At 46.0% G+C, this 26,289-nt stretch overlaps 1 protein-coding gene across 3 annotated transcripts; it reads right to left on the reverse strand.

Moving 5' to 3' along the window:
- Positions 1–299: 299 nt before the first annotated feature.
- Positions 300–25,969, reverse strand: ZDHHC5 (zDHHC palmitoyltransferase 5). Of its 3 annotated transcripts, none has more exons than XM_080816490.1 (12): positions 25,640–25,969; positions 21,091–22,286; positions 13,126–13,247; positions 8,484–8,641; positions 6,794–6,966; positions 6,541–6,643; positions 5,201–5,292; positions 4,632–4,764; positions 3,918–4,041; positions 3,368–3,480; positions 2,089–2,948; positions 300–1,655 (listed from the first exon to the last, which is right to left on the reverse strand). In XM_080816490.1, exons 2-12 carry the CDS (start codon positions 21,192–21,194, stop codon positions 1,490–1,492), a joined length of 2,148 nt encoding a protein of 715 aa, XP_080672616.1. In that variant the 5' UTR covers positions 21,195–22,286; positions 25,640–25,969; the 3' UTR covers positions 300–1,489. The 3 variants fall into 3 exon arrangements, with proteins under 3 accessions (XP_080672616.1, XP_080672617.1, XP_080672618.1); XM_080816491.1 differs by lacking the exon at positions 25,640–25,969 and adding an exon at positions 25,247–25,354; XM_080816492.1 differs by lacking the exon at positions 25,640–25,969 and having other exon boundaries at positions 13,126–13,212; positions 21,091–21,163.
- Between the last annotated feature and the right edge of the window lie 320 nt (positions 25,970–26,289).

A 26,289-nucleotide genomic window follows, 5' to 3' on the forward strand; every position in this document is an offset into this window, starting at 1 on the left:
AAGAGCTTTACTTCCCAGAGACAAAATTCTGTATTAAAGAACTGTAGCAGTCAAGAGTTCTTTAAGCCTTGAAAAGACAAAGAACTTAGGTGGTCACAAAAGGTGTCTTCTAGGAATTTTTGCATTAAATCACCAAAATAAAAACAGGACCTGCTATTTTAAGTGGTAACTTCCACTACAGTCCTGCCTAAAGGTGGGCCAGGACTAAAGAAGCTTCTGAGGCTTTCTTTGAGACTTCCCACCAGAGATCATTCACCTTACCTTAACCAGACAAAATAACACAAGTCAGGGGGAGCTGGTTAGATCAGGATTTCTTTTTATTCCTTGTTGGTTTAAAATGGCTAATCAGAATAAAAAATAAAAGGGCCTCTGTCTAGAGGCTGGGGTCTCCCCTATTTAGAGGTTAGAACCCAGGTACCCCCACTACCCAGCACCATACTGAGGTGGGCTGAGGGGTAACCCCCAAGGGACAATCGGAGGGGCCTAGGCCTGCCACTCCTTCTCTCTATCCCGTTTTTGGCATGTGATGAAAAATATTGCTTTTTGGATTCATCTCTCCCGGCCTTGGATTTAAAAATAATGTTAACCATGTGAGTTGGGGGAAGGCTCTGAGGGGACTAAAGAAGCCCCACCCTAATCCCTCTCCCCCAAGAAAGGGTGGGGGGGATTATCCAATATTGTTCCTGGAGCTCAGCCAAGCTCTTTTCCTGATCTCCCCACCACCACCAAAGTCATGGGGCTGTGACCCCTTTCCTGGGGAAACTAAGTGCCAATGAACCTAGAAAACTAACTCTCCTCTCCAAGTCCTTCCCTCCTCTGACCAAGACCCCAGACTCGCCTCTCTCAAGGTTTCTTTCCTGATTACTACGCACCAATAGCAATGGGGTGCGGTTTCCTTAGTTGGTAACTGGGACAAAAGAGAGGGAACCACTGGGAAAAGGAAGACTTCAATGGATGTCCCCACTTCTTTCCTGCTGGTCTGAGGAGTGGGAAGAGTAAGATACCCCTCCTTCTACATATCCCTCCCTCATTTTCCCATCCCAGGATAGATATATAATTTCTTTGATATTTATAATATATATATATATGTATATATATATATATATATATATATGTACACACACACCTGGTAACGCAGAGAGGAAAAAAATAGAATCCGTAACAATAATAAAAAAAATTATTTCTGGTTTAAAAATGATCTGGTTCCCTCCAGGGCGAGCAATTGCACAAATGTCCACTGAGTCTGGTCCAGGGGTTAAAGAAGGGAAGGTCTTAAAAGGTGAAGGGGGTTGCTACCCCAGTCTCAGGGCCCCAACTCTCCGACTCCCCACCCCACTGCATTTTATAAAACGCTCCTCATCCTCTTGGAATCGGTGGTTTAAAAAAATGTCCATGCAGGGGAGGGGAGCCCCTTGAGGAAAGGAAGGTGGCCACCTGGGGCCCTTTGGTGTAGGCGCAGAGGCGTGGGGGGAAGGGAGGTGCCGAAGGCTCACACGGAAATCTCATAGGTGGTACCACCCACCCCTGACACCTTCTTGACTCCGCCCCTTGTGGGGCTGCTGAGAGGCGGCTGGCCTGGGCCAGGAGAGGCAGAGCCTATACTCTTGGGCTGCCCATTGGATTTGCTGTAGGCTGTCTTGAGCTGTACTTCATCTCTAGGAAGAGAAAAAAAAAGAGAGGTGTCAAGAAGCGGGACACAAAACACAGAAAAGGGAGACCGTTTTAAAAGTTACGAGAACTGACGTACTTTTCTATATACTTTCTTACCCAAACATTTCCACTTGTTTCATTGTCCTGCTTAAAACAAACCTGATGCCCTATCTCCTCTCTTTATTCCTTCCCTCCAATAGCAACTGTCTTAAATACTTATTAGGCAAATAAATACATTTCGGGAAGACAGGATTAAGAAAAAAGTATTAATCGTTAGGGTCTTAACAGGAATAGCCCATGAAGGCAGCTAGAGTGAGTGAGTGAAGGGAGCTATCTACAAGCAGGCACCTCTGAGTGCACCTGCACACAAGTGAAGCCATGACGGTAATGCTATGCTAATTTTAAGTCCACTGAAGTTCAGGATGGACTCATACTTACTTGGGTGTCAGTAATGGCTGCAAGGCTACTTCCTCTGCCTCAGAGACACCAGCTGGGGCTTTTTGGCTGCTGTAAGACATAGATCGGCCCAGGTATGGGGCAGTGGGGCCTGGTTCAGGGGACCCTAGTCCCCGGCCTCTTAGCCCATCTGGCTTGCCAAAACGGGGGGCAGCTGGGCGTCCCAGTGGAGTCTTGACCAAGGGTGATCTCTTTGAATCATCTGAGGAGGAACTAGTACGAGGGGCATGGCCTGAGCCCGGTGTTGACTGAATGCCTGAGTCCCCCAAGCCTGGTTCTTCCTCACGGCCCGGGAGTGGGGGTGACTGGCGTAGCAGCTTCTCTCGTTCCTGGAGGGAGGCCACAATATGGCGCGACAGATTGTCGTACCGGACTGGTGAGGGCTCTCGGTGTGTTGGGCCGGTTGGCACCAAACGTGGGTGCCTCTCGGCTTCCCGTTGCTGGGCCAGCCGGGCTGACAGGAAGGGAGAGGTGTAGCCTAAAGGTGGGTCTGGCTCAGGCCCTGCCTGCACTGACTCGAAATCAGGGCTGTCTGAAGGAGTGAGCAGGCTGTCATAAGATAGGCTTCCATTGCGTGTCTGGTTGGCCAGGCTCTTATAGGAGGTGGAGGTGGTGCCCTCTGAACGAATGGACTGCAACTGGCCCAGCTCAAAGCCAGTGCCCTGGGCCGACTTGAGGCTGGAGGAACGTGAGCCACTGGATAGTGGATCGAAGTGAAAGCTTTTGCCAAAGGTGGGAGAACGGAAACTCTCTGGCTCCAAGCTGGGTTCCGAGCGGTAGCTGGGATGGCGGCTGCTCTCTGCAATTGAAGTTGGCTCCTTCAAACTGTCCCCACGACTCAACTGAGGGAGAAAACAAAGCATGCTCTTAGTGTTCCTCCTCGTGTGACAGATGCTAGGCCCCGGAGCTCAAGCAGTCATGCCCTGCCAATATGCTTATTAGAACTTTTTCCATGCATCCTCTCGTTCAACACCTACAGCAAACTAGCAAGTTGGAACAAATAATACCTCATTTTAAGATGCAAAAAATGAGGCTTAAAGAGGTTTAATAACTCACCCATGATGGGTTTTGAACTCAGATTTGATGCTGTGATCAGTGCTTTTACCTAGTATGCTACATTGCCCCCTCTTTGATGAAGGACACACTATCAAGATTCAGTCCCATTAATGTCTTTGGTTTTTTTCCTTCCCTTCTCCAAAATTCTTTTTCCCAGAACAGCTGACACACATCACAACCCTCCTTCTTCCAGGGTGTTCAGTACCTTGGCGCTGGAGGAATGAGGCATGGCGGCCGACGTACTGCTGCTACTGTAGCCCGGCCGGTACTTGTACATGGTAGGTGTGGGAGGGCTGTCCTTGCCCAAGAGGCTGCTATCTGCAGGAAAAAAGGCCCAGGGACAGACTTGACTTTACAAGCGGTTCTTTTAACTTGGTCAGAGGTTCTTAAAGGACAGCGGGAGAACCAGGTAGGAACGGTTACACCAGCCAACAGAAAAAGTCCAAGGAACATGATTTGCCTGCAGTAAAGACTACAAACTCATAATGGCCCAGAACTCAGAGAGAGAATGCACCAAACAGGTCTAGGATGTTCTATGGTCTATCTGGATGCTGACAGTTCCTTACCCACATAAGTCCAATTTGCTGCCCCTAGCTACGTGAAATCCCCTTTCTCCTCTCCTAGCTGCCCAAAGTGGCCAAAGGCCCACCTGATGGGTGTTCTCAGTGACAATGCCAAGTATTACCTCCCAGGCCTTGCCTGTATGTCTTCTCCACAGCACACAGTAACCTTCTTACTCTTGCCACTGTTCTTACCCTCATTAGTAGCCAGGCTGAGGTGTGTTCGTAGCCCTGTGTAACGGCTCAGGTCCGGCTTAGGAGGAGGTGGGGGTTCAGCGTCTGCAGACTGGCTCTCTGTTATCTCCAAGCTTCCCTTAGACTGGATGAATGAGGGAAAATCAGATTTGGAGAGTTGGGTGTAAGGACAACTCAAAAGTATTAAACTGGTTTTAGAGGGCGTGCTGGGGCATCAATTATGTATCTCTAAACTGGGACTAGAAGACAAGGGACGAGAGCCATTTTGGGAATGACAATGGATAAAGAAAAATTTTCAACAAGGGTTTAATCCTGTCATTTAGGTGTTCATTTCCACCAACTATTTCTTGAGCTCCTACCATCCGCAAGCTGCTACATTAAAGTCCTATGAGAACATGGAAACAAAAGGACTCAACTTCTACTGTCAGTGGACTTAAAATCTAATGAAAAAAAGAAGATATGCACTTAAGTAATTAATTTTTTTTCTTTTTAAGTAACTCCACACTCAACATGGGGCTTCAACTCATGACCCCAAGGTCAAGAGTCACATGATCTACCAACTCAGCCAGCCAGATGCCCCTGTACTTCAATAATTTTTAACACAAGTTATCAGAAACTGAGAAATACTATAAGGGCAATGTCAACTGAAAGCAAGTTTCCATCTCTGCCATTAAAGTCCCCAAGTTACCTACTTTACTTCCCTGAATTCCTCACCTTGCTTCTCCTCAGCTCTCCCTGGATGCCATTGTCCATGATCTTCACAGTTATCTGCCCATCTGACACTTCTGGTCGAAGGAAGGGAGGTCTGATGACAATCGTCTTCTCTTTCTTTGGTCTCCCCAAATACCTGAGTGTCAAGAGTAAGACGGCTTTCATTCATTCATTCTAAAATACCCAGTGGTTGCCTATCTGGTATAAGACATTTTTAGAAATACAGAACAGTCTGACCAAGACAGCAAAAAGCTCAGCATTGAACTGATTTCTTAGATTCCAGGAAGAACTGCACCAAGACGAGGCCTCTGGGCAAATACCTAGTTCAAGCCACTCTGCAGTAAATCTCACCCTCAACTCTCCAAGAAGAGTAGCCATAATACCTGAAGGATATCAACTGAATTCGGGGGGGTCCACTAAAGGACACCATGGCTCTCCCTTGCAGGTACTTCCCAGTCTAAGAGAACCCTTCCTCAACAGCAGCTTCCCACCCAACTTCCCCTATACTAGAACAAGTCCAAAGACAAACGTTTTGACCAACAGTGAATACTAGACCAAAGGGCTGGGTGTACCTGGGTGCTGGGGAACTGCAGAGCACACGGCTGACATTGTTACAGCAGCCATTGGTGAAGGGGTTCACACCTCCTCGGAATTTACCCGTAACCTAGAAGAAGGAAAAATGGGCCATTATCACTTAGATGATGGATCTTGACCTCCAAAGGCCAAAACACAAATCGATAACCATTGTGCACCCTCTACTCAGAAGATACAAAAATAAGTAAAACACAACCCTACCATCAAGAAACTTATAAAAGTTAAGAATGGGAACTCTAGGGGCGCCTGGGTGGCTCAGGCGTCAAGCATCTGCCTTTGGGATGGAGGCCTGTATCTGGCGTCCTGCTCAGCAGGGAGCCTGCTTCTCCCTCTCCAGCTCCCCCCACACTGTGTTCCCTCTCTCACTATCTCTCTCTGTCGTAAATAAATAAAAATCTTAAAAAGAACGGGAACTCTAGAGTCAGTTTGAATCCTAGGGCTACCTCACCCAGATAGTGTAGCTATCTGACCCCATACATCAGTGTTTTTTGTTTTTTTTTTTTTAACTTTATTTATTTATTTTGACAGAGAGAGATCACAAGTAGGCAGAGAGGCAGGCAGAGAGAGAGGAGGAAGCAGGCTCCCTGCTGAGCAGAGAGCCCGACGTGGGGCCCAATCCCAGGACCTTGAGACCATAACCTGAGCCGAAGGCAGAGGCTTAACCCGCTGAGCCACCCAGGCACCCCTACATCAGTGTTCTTATGTGAAATGATACACAGCTCTCTCAAGATTGAAAACCAAGATAACATACATAAAAGGAAGCAGGTAAGGTCAGCTTTATTATAAGCACAAGAATAAGCATTTCCCTTTAAGTAGTACCACGAGCTTCCTAAGAGCTGGCCTAAGTCTACCACTGTTTCTATAAGCTCAGAGCTTAAATTGTCCGGTATACAGTGTACATTCTACAAATGTCTGTCAACTAAGAAATGCTTCCGGGGCGCCTGGGTGGCTCAGTTGGCTAAACATCTGCCTTCAACTCAGATCATGGTCCTGGGCTCCTGGGCTCGAGCCCTGCATCGGGCTCCAGCCCTGCATCAGGCTCCCTGCTCGGTGGGGAGCCTGCTTATCCCTCTCCCTCTGCTTCCCACTACCCCCTACTTATATGCTCACTCACTCTGTCAAATAAATAAAATCTAAAAAAAAAAAAAAGGAAAGAAAATGGTTCTGTTCTCATGCTTTCATGAGGAGCATGGACACTTCATCATAAAAAGTATTCATCAGGCATCCATCTCTGGAAGCACTCCACAATACTCTCATTAGAGGGCAAAGATTTGCAGGCCCAGCTCTACAGTGCGTCTCCCATCACTTCACCCCATACCTGTTCATTGGTTGTGCGTCCCCTAGCCACCAGCACCACATGAAATCCCGTGAGGCCAGCTACAGGGATGAAGAATAAGCCAGCCACACACATCACTGTCATTCTAAAGCCAAAGAATTAAGGAGAACAGAGCAACATGATCTCACCATCCCCGGCCCCTACCAAGAGCCACCTTCCCTTTGACCCTTGCTACCACAGTGCTCGACTTTCCTCCTCCTCCCCGCTCCCAAGCCCACAACCCACAGAAGGATACGTGACAGCCGTGCGGACCCCTGAGAGTTCCTCCATGTGGTAGAGGACATAAAGGAGGCCAAAGCCAAACACACCCATGATGTGCGCTGTCAAGGAGAGGAGGAAAAGGAAGAAATAGCGGTAGTTCCGGCGACCAATACAGTTGTTCACCCAGGGGCAGTGATGGTCAAACTCCTAGAGGCAAAAAGAGAAACACTGAGAAGCATCCTTGGACCAGAGCCCTAGATCACTTCTGTTAAGAAAGAGACCAAACTGGGACACCTGGTGGCTCAGTCATTGAGCACTGGCCTTCGGCTAAGGTCATGATCCTAGGGTCTTGGGATCAAGCCCTGCATCGGGCTCCCTGCTCGACGGGAAGCCTGCTTCTCCCTCTCCCACTCCCCCTGCTTGTGTTCCCTATCTCGCTGTCTGTCAAATAAATAAATAAAATCTTAAAAAGAAAAAAAGAAATGGACCAAACGTCAGAACTGAAGCGCTGCTTTCATTAACAGGCGATCGTGTTCACCGTTTAGTTGCTAAATTAACAAGCAGCTCAGGCACTTTATCTTGCTCTATCAATCCGTAAGGAAGACCTTCCAGAGGCTGATCGAAGGCCAAGGCCCCCTCTCAGAGTTTATCCAAGGTGACCAAGGAACTCTGAAGAGATGAACATCAGAGGCTTTACAAAAACATCACGATTCATAAGAAAAAAAGCCCCGGCAGGCAATTGCTTATAATGAAGTAAAAACTGATTGGGGAAGAAAGGGTTAAAAATAAGAGACAGGGGACACAGAAGGACATGCAGGAAGAGAATACAGCTGTAAGATCTGAGTGCAACAGACAGCATGCAGTGGATACAGGAGATAACACAAACCCGGGACAAATGACCAAAAAGATGAGTCAGAAAGGCAACAGGTGGGAAAGCCTATTCCCACTTGGGGTCCCTCCTACAAGAGAAGGATATGCTCTACCTCTCATTCGTACTTCACTGATAACATTTTTTTTTCCATTTCCAATTTTGTCTAAATTATAGACACTAAAATGTACACATATATACATAAGAATAAGTGTTCGCCATTTACAGCTGTTAGATAATACAAAACTTTTAAATTAAAAAGATAAAACTGTTAAATTAAGTTTTAAAATTTTAATTCCAGGATACTTAACATACAGTATTGTATTAGTTTCAGGTATACAATACAGTGACTCAACAGTTCTATATACTACTTAGTGCTAATCTTGGCAAGTGCACTCTTTAATCCCCATCACCTATTTCACTCATCCCCCTACCCTCCTCCCCTCTGGTAACCATCAGTTTGTTCTCTATAGTTATGAGTCTGTTTCTTGGTTTGTGTATGTGTGTCTCTCTCTTTTCCCTTTGCTCATTTGTTTTGTTTCTTAAATTCCACATATAAGTGAAATCATATCTGTGTTTCTCTGACTTATTTCACTCAGCATTCTACTCTCTAGCTCCATCCAGGTCGCTGCAATTGGCAAGGATGAATAACATCTCATTGTGTATACGTCCCACTTCTTTATCCATTCATCTAATTGAGAACACTTTTTGACAGAGCTAGAATACAGCCCAGATAGTCAGCCAGGGCTAGTTCGCACCCAAGACCCAGAACACAGAGGATTCAATTCTTATTCAATGGACAGGAAGAAGAGAACTTAGATTCAGCACCCAGGCCCACCCCCATCAGGCTTCCTACCTCCACACAATTGTCACAGACACTGCAGTGGGAACATCGAGGAGGACGGTAGAAACGGCAGGTGGCACACCACTTCATGCGCACCTGGATGCCCTTAATCTCCACTGTTTTGTAAAGGGGAGCTCGGAAGTCATCTTCCTTGTCTTCATCCTCCTCAGCTGCAGAGAGGAAAAATCAGTTAAAAAACAACTATGCCAGAACTGCACTAGGCATGAAGGATCCACTGGTATTTAAAATATGGCCTCTGCCTTCGAGGAATTCAGTCTACTGGGGAAGGGAGAACAGGAACTAATAACTAATACTGTGAGATCTGCCCTACGATACAACACTACCAAACATACTGGAAATGAGGTTCAAGACAGTATGACTCAGAGGCAGCTCTGCTACGGGAATGCTGACACTTGGTTTACATACTACAAATATATCTGTAACGAAATAATTTACATATCAAAGCACATATGTAATGAGTCTGTATAATAATTCAATGTCTACAAGTTCATGAAAGCTACAGCAATCCAAGAGAGGAATTAACAGCAACCCTTTTTATCCATGCACAAACCCCTTCCCCAAAAGATCTTTCCTAACTCTATTAATTCCCTATATATTTCAGTATTATTTGCTGGCTCAAGATAGTCTCTCCTTACCTGAATGCCCTTTCTTTCTTTCTTTCTTTCTTTCTTTTTTTAAGATTTTATTTATTTATTTGACAGAGATCACAAGTAGACAGAGAGGCAGGCAGAGAGAGGGGGAAACAGGCTCCCCGCTAAGCAGAGAGCCCGATGTGGGGCTCAATCCCAGGACCCTGGGATCATGACCTGAGCTGAAGGCAGAGGCTTAACCCTCTGAGCCACCCAGGCGCCCCACTGAATGTCCTTTCAATTTCAATGATCAGAAACTCATGATCCTACCTCATAACTTAAAGGGCACTATCTGCCTTCTCATCTACAGTGTACAATTTTTATTTTTTATTATTAATCTAGAAAGAAATACACGTGGGAAGGAAAAATTAAATAAATGAAGGTATAGGGATTAAAAATCAAGTTTCCAACTTTCACTGACTGGGGAAATGCTTTAAAATATAAATAGGTGAAAAAAACACCAAGGTAAAGAACTGTACAAACAAAAGATCCCATTTTGAAAATAGAAAACAAAAATCCACACTCGTAGGGGCGCCTGGGTGGCTCAGTCAGTTAAGCCATTTCGTCTCAGGTCAGAATCTCAAGTAGTGAGATCTAGCCTGAGTAGGGCTCCACACTCAGCAGGGAGTCTGCTTGAGATTCTCTCTCACACACCCCGACCCGCTGGCACTCTCTAAAATAAATAAATACATCTCTGAAAAACCAACAATGACATACATTTGATATAGATAAGTAGTATATGTAAACGTTATACATATAAATCTTTAAACCACTGAAAGGAAATAGGAACAGTAGTTATCTTCTTTTAAAATTTTATTTATTTATTCGAGAGAGCACGAGCACAAGCAAGAGGAGAGGTGGGGGGAGAAGGAGACGCAGGGCTCAATCCCAGGACCCTAAGATCATGACCTGAGCTGAAACCAAGAATCAGATGGCTCAACCTACTGAGGCACCCAGGAACCTCAACAATAGTTACCTCTGGCTGAGAAATTACAGGTGGTATTTGTGTTTTGTATGCTTTCTACATCATGAATATTTAGTCCTTATTAAAATCTTTACTTTTTAAAAAAGTTTTCTTTTAAAGGAAAAAAGTTAAAATATGACTTATTTTGAAATTTCTGATCTTTCCACACCAGAAGTGAGCACTTTCTCTTCTTAAAAGTACTATATGGTTCTTAGGTTACTCTTATAACTTAGCACAGTATAGCATATTTATTCCTAGAAATGTCTTCCCTGTCTTTCTTTATAGACTGATGAGCTATTTGAAAGCAAGGACCTTTAAAACAAAACAAAACAAAACAAAACTCATCCCAAATGACAAGGATAATGTCTTCCATACAGATCAGTAAGTATTTTATAGACATTAGAGGCTCATTAAGAAAGCCCTCCTTGGGACACCTGGGTGGCTCAGTTGGTTAAGCGGCTGCCTTCAGCTCAGGTCATGATCCCAGCATCCTGGGATCGAGTCCCACATCCGGCTCCTTGCTCAGCGGGGAGCCTGCTTCTCCCTCTGCCCCTCTGTTTGCCTGTGCACTCGCTCGCGCTCTCTCTGATAAATAAATAAACAAAATTTAAAAAAAAAAAAAAAGAAAGAAAGCCCTCCTTGAGGTGCCTGGGTGGCTCAGACGGTTAAGGATCTGCCTTTGGCTCAGGTCATGATCCCAGGGTCCTGGGATCGAGCCCCGTGTCAGGCTCCTTGCTCGGTGAGGGGTCTGCATTTGCCTCTCCCTCTGCCTGCTGCTCCCCCTGGCTTGTGCTCTCTCACTCTGTGGGTGTCAAATAAGTAAATAAAATCTTTAAAAAAAAAAAAAGCCCTCCTGGGGCTCAGTGGGTTAAAGCCTCTGCCTTCGGCTCAGGTCATGTTTCCAGGGTCCTGGGATCAAGCCCCACATCGGGCTCTCTGCTCAGCAGGGAGTCTGCTTCCTCCTCTCTCTCTCTGCCTGCCTCCCTGCCTACTTGTGATCTCTGTCAAATAAATAAATAAAATCTTAAAAAAAAAAATAGCCCTCCTTGGCGCTAGAGACTCCAAGTTCCTTAGGTTCAACTAATCTTTGAGACAGAAGTCACAAATAAAGCACAGTGATACAGGTTTTGTGAGCACAATGATCTCAGGAAAACCTCATTCTCTCCAAAGCCTTCTTCCCAATTTAAGTCTCATCCTTGCAAGTTAACTTCACAGGTGAGAGAAACATTGGTTACCAGCAACAACCCTTACCAACCTCTCTCTAAATCTAATGACGGTTCCTGACTCTTACCTGCTCTCCTCTGCCAGAGCAGCCTACCTCTTCTCTAAGCTTAACCCTTCCAACATGCATGGGGAAACCACATCCTCCCTCTATAAGGTAATTCTTCTATTATTCCCCTTTCCAGTTCCAACTTCCTTCTCTTCTCCAGTTCCACCTCCTCATTCTATCAGAGTGCTTTAATCTTCTCTATCACAAAAACAAAACAAAAACAAAAATAAACCAAAGCTCGCTCTCTCTCCCCTAAGACATTCCATCTTCTGCCTTCTCTCCTTAACTTCTTGAAAGAGTAATCTCAACACTCATGGGCTCTGTTTCCTCACTGCCCATTCACTGCTTTCCAAACCATCAGTTTTGCTAATTTAACTGTATTTTTCCCACATACATACCTAAACACACTATAAGAACTATCCCTGCCAAGATCTTAAATTCCTTAGTTACCAAAATGATAGGCAATTCTGAGTTTTCAAACTACTGGATCTAATTTCTGATACTGCCAACCATCATGAACTACATGAACCTTCCTTAGTTCCCACTTTGTCCAGTTTCTTCCCCTACTGACCTCTCTTGCCCAATCCCTCTCCAATGGCTCCTCCTTCTCCTCTGCTCATTATTAAAATCCCAGTGCTGGTTAGATCTGCACTGGTTAGATCTGGTTAGATCCTTGGTTCATTCCTAATCTTCTTCTACTTTCTCTAGACAATCTTACTCCTGTTGCTTCAGACACCACATGGCTGAAGCCTCTGAGATCAAAGTCTCTGAGTCTGACTACTCGATTGGCCAGTGGGCAACTATATCTGAATAAACATACTATCTCGAGTTCAACGTGTATAAGAGGCTATCTTCCCTCCAAACATGTTCAACATTCCTGTAACTCCTATCTTGGTTTATAAAAATCAGCATCCAACTTATCTCCCAAGTTAGGAGCCTTGGGACTACCCTAGACAATTCCTTCACTCTCTCGCTCTCCTCCAATAAACAAATGGTCATGAAGAAATGTGTTGATTCTGCAGGGAAAAACCTCTAAATCCAGCCTTGAATTTAAGTTCTCATGCGGTCTACATTATGGCAATAGCCTCCCAAAAAGTATCTGTATTTGCTTCAAGAATTATTTTTGTAAAAAGAAATCTGAGCCCATGATTCCTCCAGTTAAAGACCTCTTGCTGTCCAAACGAAGAAATATAACCTATTTAATTTAGCACATAGTCTTTGACAATTTGGCTCTCATTCACCTCCTACCTCTTCTGGCCCCACTATGTGCTTTATCTTCCACCCCACTGAGCTCGGCATTTGTGGCACATGCTGCTTCCTGGACCTAGAATGTGCTTCCCTGCCATCCTTCACCTGACGTCTTTCCTGCCTCCTCTTTGCAGCACTGCCCCCATTTCCTGGGGCAGATGTAAGTGCACCCTTTTCTATGGCCTCAAATAACTTTGTTCATGCCTTCACCATGGTTCACGCCACCTGCTGTAACTGTCAACCCTTCATCCTAGATTATTACTGTGCCTGGGGACTCATATGTTCAAAATGAATCCCTGCTGAATGAGTAACTGAAAATCAAAAGTAGACCCAAAGTGAATGAACAGGACTAGAAGTTACGGCACCTATTCTGGAAGACTGTGACCCACTTTTCATCATTAGACATTGACGTATTCCAAAACCCTCAGAGTCCTAAGGCCCAGGACTAAATGCATATGTCCAGAAACCATTATTTTTCAAAGGTAGTTGAGGAGTTTCCAAGAGAGGAGAAGGAGATCTTACCTCGAGGGAAAATCCCTGGGTCCATGAAGGTGGCCATGCTGAAGTTGGCCAGCACAAAGAGAAAAACAATCGCATTGTAGATGGGCACTGCAGGTGACACAGAGAGGCTTAGTCCTGGACAGCTGCACAGATAATAAAGAAAATGAGGGGCCGCCCCTAACACTTGGGACACCAACCATATAAAAACCTGAGAGGTTTAGCCCCCGTACCTATACATCATGTGTGCTTTACCTCTGCTGTCCCAAATTATCTTCATCCTTCACAACAAGTGGGTCTAGTTTTCCCATAGAAATGCTCATTTTAGATCAAGGTACGAGGCTCAGAATCTCTCCTACCATAACCCCTTGTACTAAAGGTATGTGTTCTTCAGATTCACTCTCCCCCTGTGGATCTTTCCACATTTTGGAATCTGTCCTTATCTCCTTTTAAGCAGGCACAAGAGCGAGGGACTGAGTATGTAACTGACGCCAGCTACATTCCCTTTTCTTGCACAGGCCGAGGCTGCTGGATCTCAGCCATGCCCCACTGACCTGCACAAAGGCGCAAAGCATGGGATACCACCTGCCTCTCTGGCTCCCCTTCCCTCTTCCCAGCTGGCTTTCAACCACTCTTAACTGCCTAAAATTTCTTCACTGTACCAGATATTCCCGAGAGTTTTATTCAACTAAAAGCCAGTTCTCAAGGGGGGGAGGGGGACCACACAGAGATACCTATGGGTATCAAGACATAGAACTAGACCCCTTGCGGTCTATAAATGACATAGAAGAGTAGGGGAGAGAAAAAAAGGAGGGAGCAGACCAAATCAACCCTAAATCCTACAGGAAAAAGAAACTGGCCAAACATATCCAATATTCCACAGGGTCCAAATCAAGAGATATGCTTTAGGTAACTTTTCTTTGACACCCCCCCAAAAAAGAGAGGGGTGCCCTAGTCCATGATTAAACTCCATTTCTCTCAGGATATGAGTTCATAAGTAGGAATGCTGTAAGAACTCTTCCTTTCTGCTGATTTCCTGTGAGGTGGAAATTTCAGAAGAACATCTGATGTGCTGGTCGCTCTGTCAGTACTATCAAATGCGCGCTCTCCTATCTCAGCTCACGAAGAACTTCCCCTTACAAGACAGTGGCTAAATACCCTAATCTGCTTTGTGGCTGAGAACTTAATCTCCAGAATGAGGACAGCATCTGTCCTTGTCCCCTCTATCTGGACTAGCCAGAAGGAAAGGAAGAGTTCACTGAAAGGAAGAAGGGGCCAGGAGAACAAGACAGCAAATGAGTCTGGAGAATTAATCCACAGTAGTCCTGGATTCTGTTGCGAGATCTATCTCCATCAAAACAAGAAGCACAGCCCTGAATGGTGATTCGAGATGTGAGGAATTCATAGAAATTGAGCTCCCTAATCAGAGTAAGAGACAAAACTGATTGTCACAAAGCATCTCACAAGTCTTTACCACCTCCATCTATTTATTCAAATTTGCCATTCATTTAAAAAAAAAAAAGTGCGTATTTATTGTGTGGTAGGCTTTTTAGATAGTAAATACCAACTCTCTGCTTCTCTGGGTAGGTGAGTACGTAATTGAGAAACGAAATAATGAAGCGAGGTGCAGGCACTGATTTCAAGGGAAAATAGACCCTGAGTCACAGCCCTCGTTTTCCTCTATCCACATCTCCCAGGGAAGCCTCTTCCTCTAGGGGGTTCTCTGGTTCAGAAAATATGTCCCCCTACTCTGGCAGGGTTTGGGGAGGAATACAAGCAAGATGAGTCCTTACAGAGACCCACCCAAAGGCTGACCTCCCAGGTTCCTTAGGAGGGAGGGACAGAAACTAAAAACCAGTCATCCAGGTCAGAGCCCCTCCCTGGCGCTTAGCTGTCTTGCTCTGACTTCCGCCAGGGGAAGAGGAGAAAGGGTGACTCACTTGACTCCTACAGCCTGGGAAGATAATTAGAAGGGAAGAAATTAAATCCTTAGAACACTGAGGTGCCCATGATTTAAACGTCTCGTTCCTAGAACTGACGACTGTAGCTACAGTGGCCTCTCAAGCTTCCAACAGACTAAAGGTTGCTCGATCTCTGAAGGGAGAGCTAAGGTTAGAGCATGAGATGTCAGCCCCTTGCAGGCTCAGATAGCAGGCTTTCTGATGCCATTTTTTCTTCAGTTTTTCCATTTCCAAATGAAGAAAATCACCCAACTTCTTGGGTACGCTGCCACCCACCCTTCCCTGGATAATGAACATCACCCCTGCAATCTTCTCCCCACCCCCAAAGATTTCAAAGTGATCCCTACACCCAACGTGGGGCTCGAACGCATGCCCCCGAGATCCAGAGTCGCATGCTCCACCAACTGAGGCAGCCGGGAGCTCCACTCCCGTAACATTCCTGATAGCAACTCATCCCAGCTGAAGCGCGTATAATCCTACAATCTACCCAGTTTCAGTTTCGGTTGCCAAAATAAAGCCTAGAGTAGCTGGCATCTAGAAATGATGTAAATAACTCCACTTCCTAAGCAGCATCTGCCCCTTGATTGAAATCAAGGACCCACTGCGTCCAACCTTCACACTCTAGCTGATGGAACACTCCACCAAGGAGAGGCGAGAAGCAGCAGAGCCTGTTCCTGCCACATCCCATATACTACTTGGCTTGGAGAGGCTTGCTGTTGCTATAGTACTCTGCCAAATTCCTAGGTGACCACTCCAAGTGGCCTGTCTGAATCTGCTGCCTTTGAAGGAAGGAGATGAGGCCTGGGCTGAGGAGGAGTTGTTAGGGCTGGTCCTCAGCCTATGGCAATAATCACAGAGCTCCAAAGCAAAGGGAGTGGCCGGAGCCCAGAAGGCTGGCTGACTCACTGATGAGACTCCCAGACCCATACCAACCCAGGAAGAACAGGTTCTTCTGCACCCCCATCCAGCACTTCTGTTTTCAGACAGAATGGGTTTCAATACCTACACTCCTGGGGCACCTGGTTGGTTCAGTCGGAAAAGCATGCAACTCTTGATCTCAGGGTTGTGAGTTCAAGCCCTACGTTGGGTGTGGAGATGACTTAAAAAAATAAATAAACTTAAAACAAATACCCACGGTCCTGAAAAATCTGTTTCCTAGCCCTCTCTAACACTTCTATTATAAAAAATGGTTAAGCTGCTGGTAAGAAAAAGTAGAGGAGTCAAGAAGCTTTGGATCTTAATCCCATCTCAATCAATGCTTTGCTATGTAGCCTTAGGTAATCTACAGAAAACTCTCCAATCTTGTTACTTCAGCTACATAATACAGATAGGAGAATGCAGGAGACGGTATCTGAAAAGATCCTAGAAATCTTTATATTTTTATTTATTTATTTATTTGTTTTCCTAGAATTCTTTTTAAACCAGCTAGCTTAATACTGAGCATTCACTGCATAGAAGACATGCGTCCCCTCAATACATTAATAACTATCACCATCATCATCAGTTATCACTCCAGTTCCACCTTCATCCCTAACTCCACCTCCCCTATGTGAGGTACTAGAAATTCAAGAACACTTAAAACAGAGGCATTAAGCTCCTAAAGAATAGGTTTAAGCATTCCGCCCAAGCCTAGCACATAGTTTGACTCTATGGCTAATGTTTCTTGTTGATGAGGCAAGGCTGGAATGAACAGCCCACTTCCTGCCCCTGGGGATCCTCAAGATTCCACGGGGAAAAAAAAAAAATTTCCCCTCTCAGGTGGGTAAGTTTCTCCCTAAGATACCTGATAGGTCGTGTCTTACGCACACTTTCAAGCAGCTGAGTACAAGATGTAGGACTTGGGCACTTATTCCAGGATGAAAAAACAACGTGGGAAGTAAAAGGAACATCCACTGCTCAATTAATGCCCTAAATCACGAGGCTGCTCCCACTCAAATCAGGTGCTAGCACTTCTGCAGTCAAGAAAAAAAGGACCAGAGGGAGAGGCACTAAGGTTACCCAACTCTGTGGGTAAAGGGTTGGGAGGGGCCAGAGGCAGAAAGTGAAAAGGAGGTCTCTCACAGACTGGACACTGGAAACACCATCCTGGATTTCTGGACAACCCTGACTTGTATCCTGCCCGTAGAGGACGGCTTGCAGCAGAGATTTTAGGACTGTGCCCTCCCTACCAACTTCACAACTATATACAATGAGACACTGGTTGACTCAACTAAGAGCTCAAGGAGATTTTAGGGAGGCAGTTCAGTGATTTATTTCAAACGGCATTGCTGGGAGCTCTAATAAGACGCAGGGGTCCCCAATGAGGCAAAGAAGAGAGACACCAAATGGCTGGGGCTCTAAACACCAGCCTCACTTGACCCAGAGCAGCCCTCCTCTCATGTTTTACACACTGGGGTTCCACCTAAGATCTCACTGGAAAAAGGGTCACTGTGCTTAAATAAACTACTCTCGGTTAACCTCCTCATTTTACAATGAGCAGACTCACAAAGGTTAACAGACTTTACCAAAATTAGTCTCCTGACCCCCAAACAGTGCTGATTCCTCTTACCTAGCACTGCCCTCTACCCTTGCCAATCACAAAAGGGGACTAAACTAAGACAGATGAGGATCCAGGCCCATTATCTTAAAACAGAGGGTGTAGCGGGGCGCCTGGGTGGCTCAGTGGGTTAAGCCTCTGCCTTCGGCTCAGGTCATGATCTCGGGGTCCTGGGATCGAGCCCCGCATCGGGCTCTCTGCTAGGCAGGGAGCCTGCTTCCCCCTCTCTCTCTGCCTACTTGTAACCTCTCTATCTCTCTGTCAAATAAATAAATAAAATCTTTAAAAAAAAAAAAAAAAAACACAGGGTGTAGGATCTAATCAGGAGGAAGAAGGTTACTTTAGTAGACACTCTCCTTCCCCAACAGTGGAAACGGAAAATTAAAACAGAATCCCCAATAACTATCCTACTTAGTTTTGGTACAGGACAAATTCAACGAACAGAAGGGATCAGGGTTCTGGAGGGAAGGCCTCAACTGTTCTACTCAAGCTTCCCCAGGGCAGATCACCTTGTGGTGACCAAACCCAGCTGATAATTTCTGCTCACAGCTTTCCCTACCTGCCAGAGAAACACCAAGGGTAAACTGTTCCTAATGAGTTGAACCCTACATGCCTCCACTAATTATGTCTGCCAACTGAAAAGGACTCTCCTACTCTCAGTCCTCGAGGTCCCAAAGCTGTTCTCAACTGGGACTTAGACTGCTGTAAGAACAGACCGTTATAGCCCGGTGAACAGAACAGGAGGATGACAAGAGTTACAGATTCAGGGCCCCAAACAGGAGGTGGTTCCAAGACAGCCTTCCTCTAGGGCACTTGACTGGCTCAGGTGGTAGAGCACCTAACTCAAGATCTCGGGGTTATAAGATCTTGAGCCCCACGTTGTGTAGAGATTACTTAAAAATAAAATCTTAAAAAAAAAAAAACAACCACCAATGAAACAAACAAAAGAGAGGCTTCTTCTCGTCTATTTGAAACCAGAAACTCTTTTTTAGGTTGTATATAGTTTTAAACTGGGGAGGGGGGTCCCTCCAAGGAACTGAACCTCAAAAAGGAAATAATCTATGGGGGGAACAGTTTTTGACAACAGTGGCAGCTCAGCCCAAATACATACTTATAGAAGCACTGCTAAGGTCAGATGTAAAGCAAGAGATGAGAATTTCACAGGTACCAAGAGCTAGGTGATAGACGATAAAGAGGGTGTTTGACTCCATGAGATGGGCAGGGGAGAATCGAGGAGGAAAAGAGCCCAGAAACTGGCTCTGAGGAAAGTGCCAGGGGGAACTCTAGCTATGACTTGATTTTCTAACTTCGGATTAGAGGCAGTGATTCCAAAGTCCATTACTGTTCTCCGGAATTCTTTTTCCTGGGGCTGAGAGACCAGGAATAAGGAGGGCCCCTATTTCTCTGGCACCAGGGAATGAGAAGTAGGTTAAATAGCTTCAACTATCTGTCGAGAAAATGCCTATGTCAGGACAACTCTTTGTGGTGAAACTGGTATAACCAGCCACACACTTCGATGGCTTCAGATTAACAAAATAAGAACAACGATTCTGCTCGCTCCTCCTCAAGAACAGATGGGCCGAAAGAGAGACTGCTCAGTCAGGCCCCCTGCATTTCCTAGCTTCCCGAAGGCCTTGCCTTTTGAAGGAAAACAGACCCTCCTCAATCACGCGGGCCTGAGGGTGTCAACCTGGTGTGGTGCCATACCCTCTACCCTCCTGATACAGCACCAGAGCTGCTACAAGGATACGAAGACCCCATATAACTGTCCCTTGGTTAAAATTCTGATTCTAGGGCCGCCTGGCTGTCTCAATCACTAGATCATGTGACTCTTAACCTCGGAGTCATGAGTTCGAGCCCCACACTGGCTGTAGACATTACTTAAAAAATCTTAGGAAAAAAAAAATCTTAAAAAAAAAAAAAGGGGGGGGGATTCTATTTACTGGCCATAATAGCAGAAACCAAAACAAGTCTAAGACTGAAGATTCGTAACTCCTTAGTGACAGTCAATACACGAAGAAGGACAGAACACTAAGCACGCTGAATTTAAGCAGGAGAAAAAAATTATGAGGAAAAGTCAGACAAAGAAGAGTACAGAGAAGAGTAGGGCTGCGTTAGACCCTTGAGGGACTTAACAGGCATGCTCAGGCTGGAGAGCTGGCGGCCAAAGAATCCATGACCTCTATCCTCCAGACGAACACATAAAAAGCAGGATGATGCTCATACCTTAGATAAGAGATTCATTTTTTCCCTTGTTTAAAAACTAAACAGAAAAACATCAATACTTCGCAGACTCTATTGGCCAAACGATCCAAATCTTTTAGAATTCCTTTTGATACCCGAAGCTCAATTTAGGGGGGAGGAGAAGTTTCTTCCCCTACTCAGACGTAGTATCAGCTCTTAGATTTCTCCCCATAATAGTAACTGCCCCCTTCCCAGCAACTCCTGCTTCATTCATCCTTCAGTGAGTCCAAACCGTTTTTATTCCACTTCAATCCATCTCCTTCCTCTTCCCAGCAACCTCCCATTGCTCTAAACAGCACCTCACAATTAGGTCTGAGCCCGAAATCACAGCCGAGTGAACTCCCCCAGAAAATCTAGCATGCTCCGATTGTTCCAAGAGCTACAACTAGGACACTAACTCAGTGACTCAACAGTTTAAGGCTCACAAGCCTGCTACGTGATAATTCATAAACAGGTAACGACGAAGAGGCCAGCCAGGTGGTCGGCAGCTCAAATACTGTGGGAAGAGGAAAGATAAATCAGTCTTCTCCAGTGACCAGCAGAGGAACAAAGTCTGAATATCCTAAGCAGGAAACCCTTTGGTGGCAACCGCTTTTCCAAGCAGGACCAGGGAATGCAGGAATGACTGCCATCCCTTCAGCAGGAAGGGATGTGAAGGCAGCCTACCAGGACTTTTCCTAAATAAAATCTGCCCTTTCCCAGTGGCCTTCGCTGGTCCAGGCTTCGGCCCTTAAGAATGCAGAGAAAACCATCTGAGCAACAGGAAAAGCCCAGCTGCCTCCTTGGTAGATCTCTTAAATCAATTCTGCAATTCTCCAGTACACTCAGCTCCAGACATCCTGGGGGAAAGCCATTACTATCTGAAAAACCTCTCGTCTAGTTCTTTCTCTCACAGAACCAATTGCTTAAGCTGCTTCAAGCCTCTCTGGTGGTTTCCTCCTACCTCCTTCCTAGTTCACGATCATCTCACGATGGAGAGCTGGGTAGGAAAGCACAAAGACATCTGTGATTCCCAAGGAAGGGAGGCAGGGAAAAGGAGAGGATTCAACAGAGTAAAATTTCTAACGAGGCTGACAGGGTAAGCTTTTCCTTCCTGTGCTTAACCACATCTCTGAGATGTGTTGTTGCTTCTATCCGACAACAAGATGCCCAGGCACGTGGCGAGAAACTAGCAAAACTCGTGTGACAAAAACACCCCTCACCAGCCCCATGGAGCCCCCCAAATGCCACCACTGGGAGAAAACTCACGTAAAGGCAAAGAAGAGGGTCGTGGCTCCCACTAAGAAGATGGCAGCTGCTGAGACTGGAACATACTTGCTGGGCTTGAATCTCTTTCCAGACTCTGCGGGCATGTTGGAGCTCTGATGGGAGGTCTGCCCTGCCGCATAGCCCAGGCCCACACAGCGGCAGAACAGACAAGAAAACGGGATGAGGGAAACAACGGAGAAAAAGAGTACAGAAGGAGACCAGGGAAACAGAAATTTAAAATTATCACCCTTCCCCCTCCCAAGGAAAACGAAAGGTCAAAAGATCTCAAATGAAGGAAAGCACATGGGAGGGGGAAAGGTGATTCCAAATGATGAATAACCACCTCCCCAGAACAAGGCAAGAGGGAGAGATTAAGAAACACAACTTGTACAGTTTAAAAACTGGAGACGAACAGTAGGCTGTACACATGCAAACGGCTGCAGGTGGAGAACACGGGCCGTCAGACAGATCAGGGAATAGCTCATGGATGGAGGCAAGTCTTCAAAGGGCAAGCAGGGGAGGGTATTAGGGTAGGGGAGAGCACATGGGCAAGGAAAAATTCTTCTGAGGAAACACTCTAGCACCTCCACGACTACCACACTCCACCAGAAGTGGGCTGCACCTAAGAGGTGTGCCCTGTGTTTCTATTTTAATCCAAAAGGGAACCAGAGGCCCCTTCCAGTTTTAAACAGAAGGTGTTTTTACTGCAGTCCTCGTCCCTTTTAGGCAGTTTTCTCAATGCCACCACTCCCACACCTTGACTTCAGGGCCTGTAGTCTGGCAATGGTGGTTTAATTTTATTTATTTTCTCTTGATGGCTAAAGCTCGGCAGCAGCTGTTACAAGGTTGAGTTGTAAATCCTTTTCTTCGAAGGGGGAGGGAAAACGGAGAGAACACGAGCAGGCTCGTCTGTCTTCAATCTCTTCTTGTTATTCCCAAACCCTTTAAGGGCTCCGTTTCCTATAGAGTTCATGCAAAACTAAAGAGAAACGTAAAATCCCTGAAGCCATGTTCTTCCCAATAGTAGCAAAATAAGAAGAAATCAATTCCACTCAAGGATAGTTCTAAAAGGGTACTGTGGATGAAAGCAAAGTTCCAAAGAGGTCCCTATTTCCAGGTTAGTCAATGTCTTTGATCTTTCTTCTTCAGTCTTGGGCTTTCTAGATGCAGAATTCAACGGGGTTACAGTGCCTCACCTGGAAAAAAAAATAAATAACACAGATATCTTCATCAGATAAATTCTTTCAGAGGATTTCTTAAGAACATCAAGGCTAACACCCCACAGGCTACTCTGTTTAAAAAGTGCCTTTTTATGGCATACACTTCACTTACGTGCATGTGAGAAAGGATTCTGAATTGGGAGAACAATGGATTCAGAATCCTTCACTCTTCTAAGTGCTGTTCATACTGGAAAGAGAAGAACATGGTTTCACCTGGCCTGAGGTCATCAAAGAACTAGCTCTCTTATAAAGGGTACATCTCACCTGACACAAATGGGCATTAACAAATATCAAGAATGTCAAAATCTAAAAACAAACAAGGGCATAGCAGTGAAGGACAGTCCTAGAAATGAGATTTCTCTTTGGACAAAGAGGGTATTTATTGCAACAATGAAAAAAGAAAAAAGTAACCTCAAAATTAGGACAGTATGTCTCATTTCCTTTCTGTGTATGTCTCTGTCTCTTATCTCTCTATGCTTTTTAGATATAACCATGAAGAGGCAAAAGCTGAGTTTTTGGTTTGCTGGAATAACCCATGAAAGCATCTGGTGAGAACTGTCCTTGAACTGAAAGGTGAGCTGCTCTCTCTAAGAAACTGAGTCAACCATAGGGGCTGGTCCTTTTCTTCCCAATTCAACAATTTATTTCTACACTGGCCTATCAGAAGTCAACTGCGCCTCACATTCCCCGTATGACTAAGAGTAACAATTATTTCTGTTGACTGTAGTAGCCAAGTAACACTTTGGATTTTATAGGATGCTTTTCATCTAGTGATCTCAAAGCACTTAACTCACATTATCTGGTGACACAGTCCCTTATCCCACTCCATAAAATTGAAGGCTAGAGAATGCCTGAGGCCATTCTACTTAATCACTTCAGCAGTCAGTTTAAGAACCAGGGTTCACATGCCCCTCTGCCGACACAAAGCCATTCTACCACTTTCTCATCCACTACACTACTTGCCCAGTGACTGCATCTTGGAATCTGCAGACCAAAAATTTTACTTCAGTTAGAATTTTAAAATAAAAGTTCATTTGACCCAAGCAGTTCAGTATTTCCCTTAATACCAATGGCAGAAATTGCTACATTGGAAGATTCAAACAGTGAAATAAAAATGTGCCCTGGAATTCATCACTTCCTCTCTTAACCTGCGGCATGGAAGGCAAAGACACCTTCCTTCAAGATGCACTGTCTGTCTCCTTAAAAAAAAAAAAAAGAGCATTAGAGGGCCAAACAGCAATATTAGAAGAGAGTGAACACTCAGAGAGTACAAGAAATTATGAAAGGCCTAAAAAAGATAAACCCCCTCTAGCGCCTGATTTTATGATTATTTAGCACGCAGTTTCTACAGTAATCAAAGCTCAACCTTCTCAATTTAGGCTTAAGTAACTTTGTGAACAATGAGAAGCAAATTCTTGGATTTGTAGCCAGTACTAACTAGTAAAATAAACTTTCCCCTCAAAACCCCAAAGAGTAGAGAAGATGTAAAGCTACACTGCTTCAGTTTTATCTAGAGTTAAGTAACATCATTTAGACACCATATATTAGGGGTGCCTGGGTGGCTCAGTTATTGAGCATCTGCCTTCCGCTTAGGTCGTGATCCCAGGATCCCAGGATAGAGCCCGACACTGCATTAGGCTCCCTGCTCAGCAGAAAGCCTGCTTCTCCCTCTCCCACTTTCCCCTGCTTGTATTCCCTCTCTCGATGTCAAATGAATAAATCTTTACCAAAAAAAAAAAAAAAAGACACCATATATTATTTCAGATCATATTTTCTGACAGGAAAAAAGTCACGTGGGTTAATATTGCCATAGTATTGCAGCATCATAAAAAGCCATGCAATTTGGGGCGTACCATACTGTGAAACAAAAGTGATCAACATTTGAAATGTTTAGGGAATATACATTAGAAGGCAGAAAACAAAAATGGAACAATTTATTGGGTATAATAAAGATGTACCAAGTCTAAGGACAAAAATGTGCTGTGGGCAGTAGGGATGAGACTGCAGGGTGAGTATGGTTCATCACAACCAGCAGTCTGGATCTGTACCAGCATGAGAAAGGTGTACAAGAATGTGTATGACATATTCAGACACAAAGTAACCAATGGAATAGAAATATGTACACAGAAAACAAACTACAGATCATATTGTATAAATGTTTAATACAAGTAGGTACCGCAAAGGGGTGAATGGAGATCAGCAGTACCACTGATAACAGAAATTATCATTTGTTGAAAAAAAGTAGTGTTAACACTGCAGTATAGTAAACCTGAATACAAAGTAGTCAAGGTATCATGAATAATCCACATGTCAAGATGTTGGCTGGAGTCAAGCAGAAGTTTAATAAGGGTGTTATTACATACGGAAGTAGCCAAGTACATGGCAGTACAATTCTTATAATCATTAGGTGAGTCTTTAAGAATGAGCGATAATGAGCAATCTCAAGAGATCTAATAGAGTACGAGGGATACTGGGATAAAAGGATAGGGATGTGATATAAAATCAACCTAGTCAAGATGGCATTAACCAGGAAGTGAAAAATCCAACGCAAAAAATGGTCTAGGGTATAACACATATCCGATCCTACACCTCTTTCCATAACTTTTAAGTCACTTTCTTACTTCTCATTAGCGTGTTTTCATTTGCCCAAGTGGGTAAAACACTTTCCACCTCCCTGTCCCACAAAGACATTCCTATAGGTAAAATACTGGCAAACGCATTCGAGCTCCACTGGCAAAAAGTGCAAAGTACTAAAAGCACGAGCACCCAGCTGGTGGGGGTAGGGAGGAAACGGAAAGATGGGAGAGAACAGGTAACAGGATGAGGCTTGAGCCAAAATAAGTATCAGCAGAAGGGGGCAAGGGACCTGAAATGCGAGGAGGTAAAAAAGGACCAGCACCCCGTCCCCACCCCGGAGCTGGGGCAGGGAGAATCACCATTTGGGGCAGAGTTGGCTAAGACCGAGAAGACGGAATCCGCGGCGGTAGGGCCCACTGAGGCTGCGAGAGACGGCAGAGCCCGGGGGCGCAGGGCCGGGGGCGGAAGGGGCGGCGGCCGTGCGCCAGGCGCGGAGGTCCGGAGTCAGGACCGGGCGGCCGGGCACTAACCCGTTCAGAGCCCCGGTGGCCGCGGATCCCCGGCCTCTACTCGTCGTCCGTTTCCGGGGCCCACGGGTCCCGCCGCAGTTGGATGACCCGGCCCGGGGGAGGAATGGGGCCTCAAACCACCTCCCCCCTCCTCGGTCCCCCTTCCCTAGAGGTCACACTCCCCTCCCACCTCAGTGGCCCGGCACTTCCGGTTCCGCAGGGGCCGGTGTCCCCGGTACTCACCCCCGGCGCGGTTCCCGTCACCGCCGCCGTCGTTGTCGCCGCCGCCTCCCGGCAGTGCCGTCCGGCCTCTGAGAGGCCGCGCGCGGCCCCCGCACGCTCCACGCCCGCCCAGCTACGCGCGCTCCCGCCCGGCGACGCTCGTCTTCGAGCCGGCGCGCGGCCGTTGCCCTCAGCGCCGGGTCTCGAGCCCTCCCAGCGTTCCCATTGGCTCCCTGTCCCGGGCGCGCGCGACGCCTCGCGCGGGGCACGTTTCTCTCATTCATGCGGCTCGCGACGCCGCGCCCGCCCCCGTTCACTCTCCCATTCACCCCTAGCCCCCACCCCCACTCCGCTCTAGGGCGTGCGCGCGATCCCGGCGACCGCGGCGACCTCGCGGCCTGATTGGCTGCAGGAGCACAGCGCCGTACGCACGCGAGAGAACGAGCGCGCGCGCGCACGGCCGTCGGGTTCCGCAGGCGACTGGGCGAGGAGGACTGGCGTACTGCGCAGGAGTCAGAAATGGGGAAGTGGCTGGGCGAGTCTTCCGTTTTCCTGCGTCCTATTTTCAATCCCTACAGTATCCAAGAAGAAACCCTCGGAAGTAAAACTAGTTTTATGTGTGTGCTGGAGATACTCAAAAGCGAGGAGCCACCCTCATTCCTTCTCCAGAC

This window comes from Martes martes, assembly GCF_963455335.1.
Source record: "Martes martes genome assembly, chromosome: 10".
NCBI classification, from domain to species: Eukaryota; Metazoa; Chordata; class Mammalia; order Carnivora; family Mustelidae; genus Martes; species Martes martes.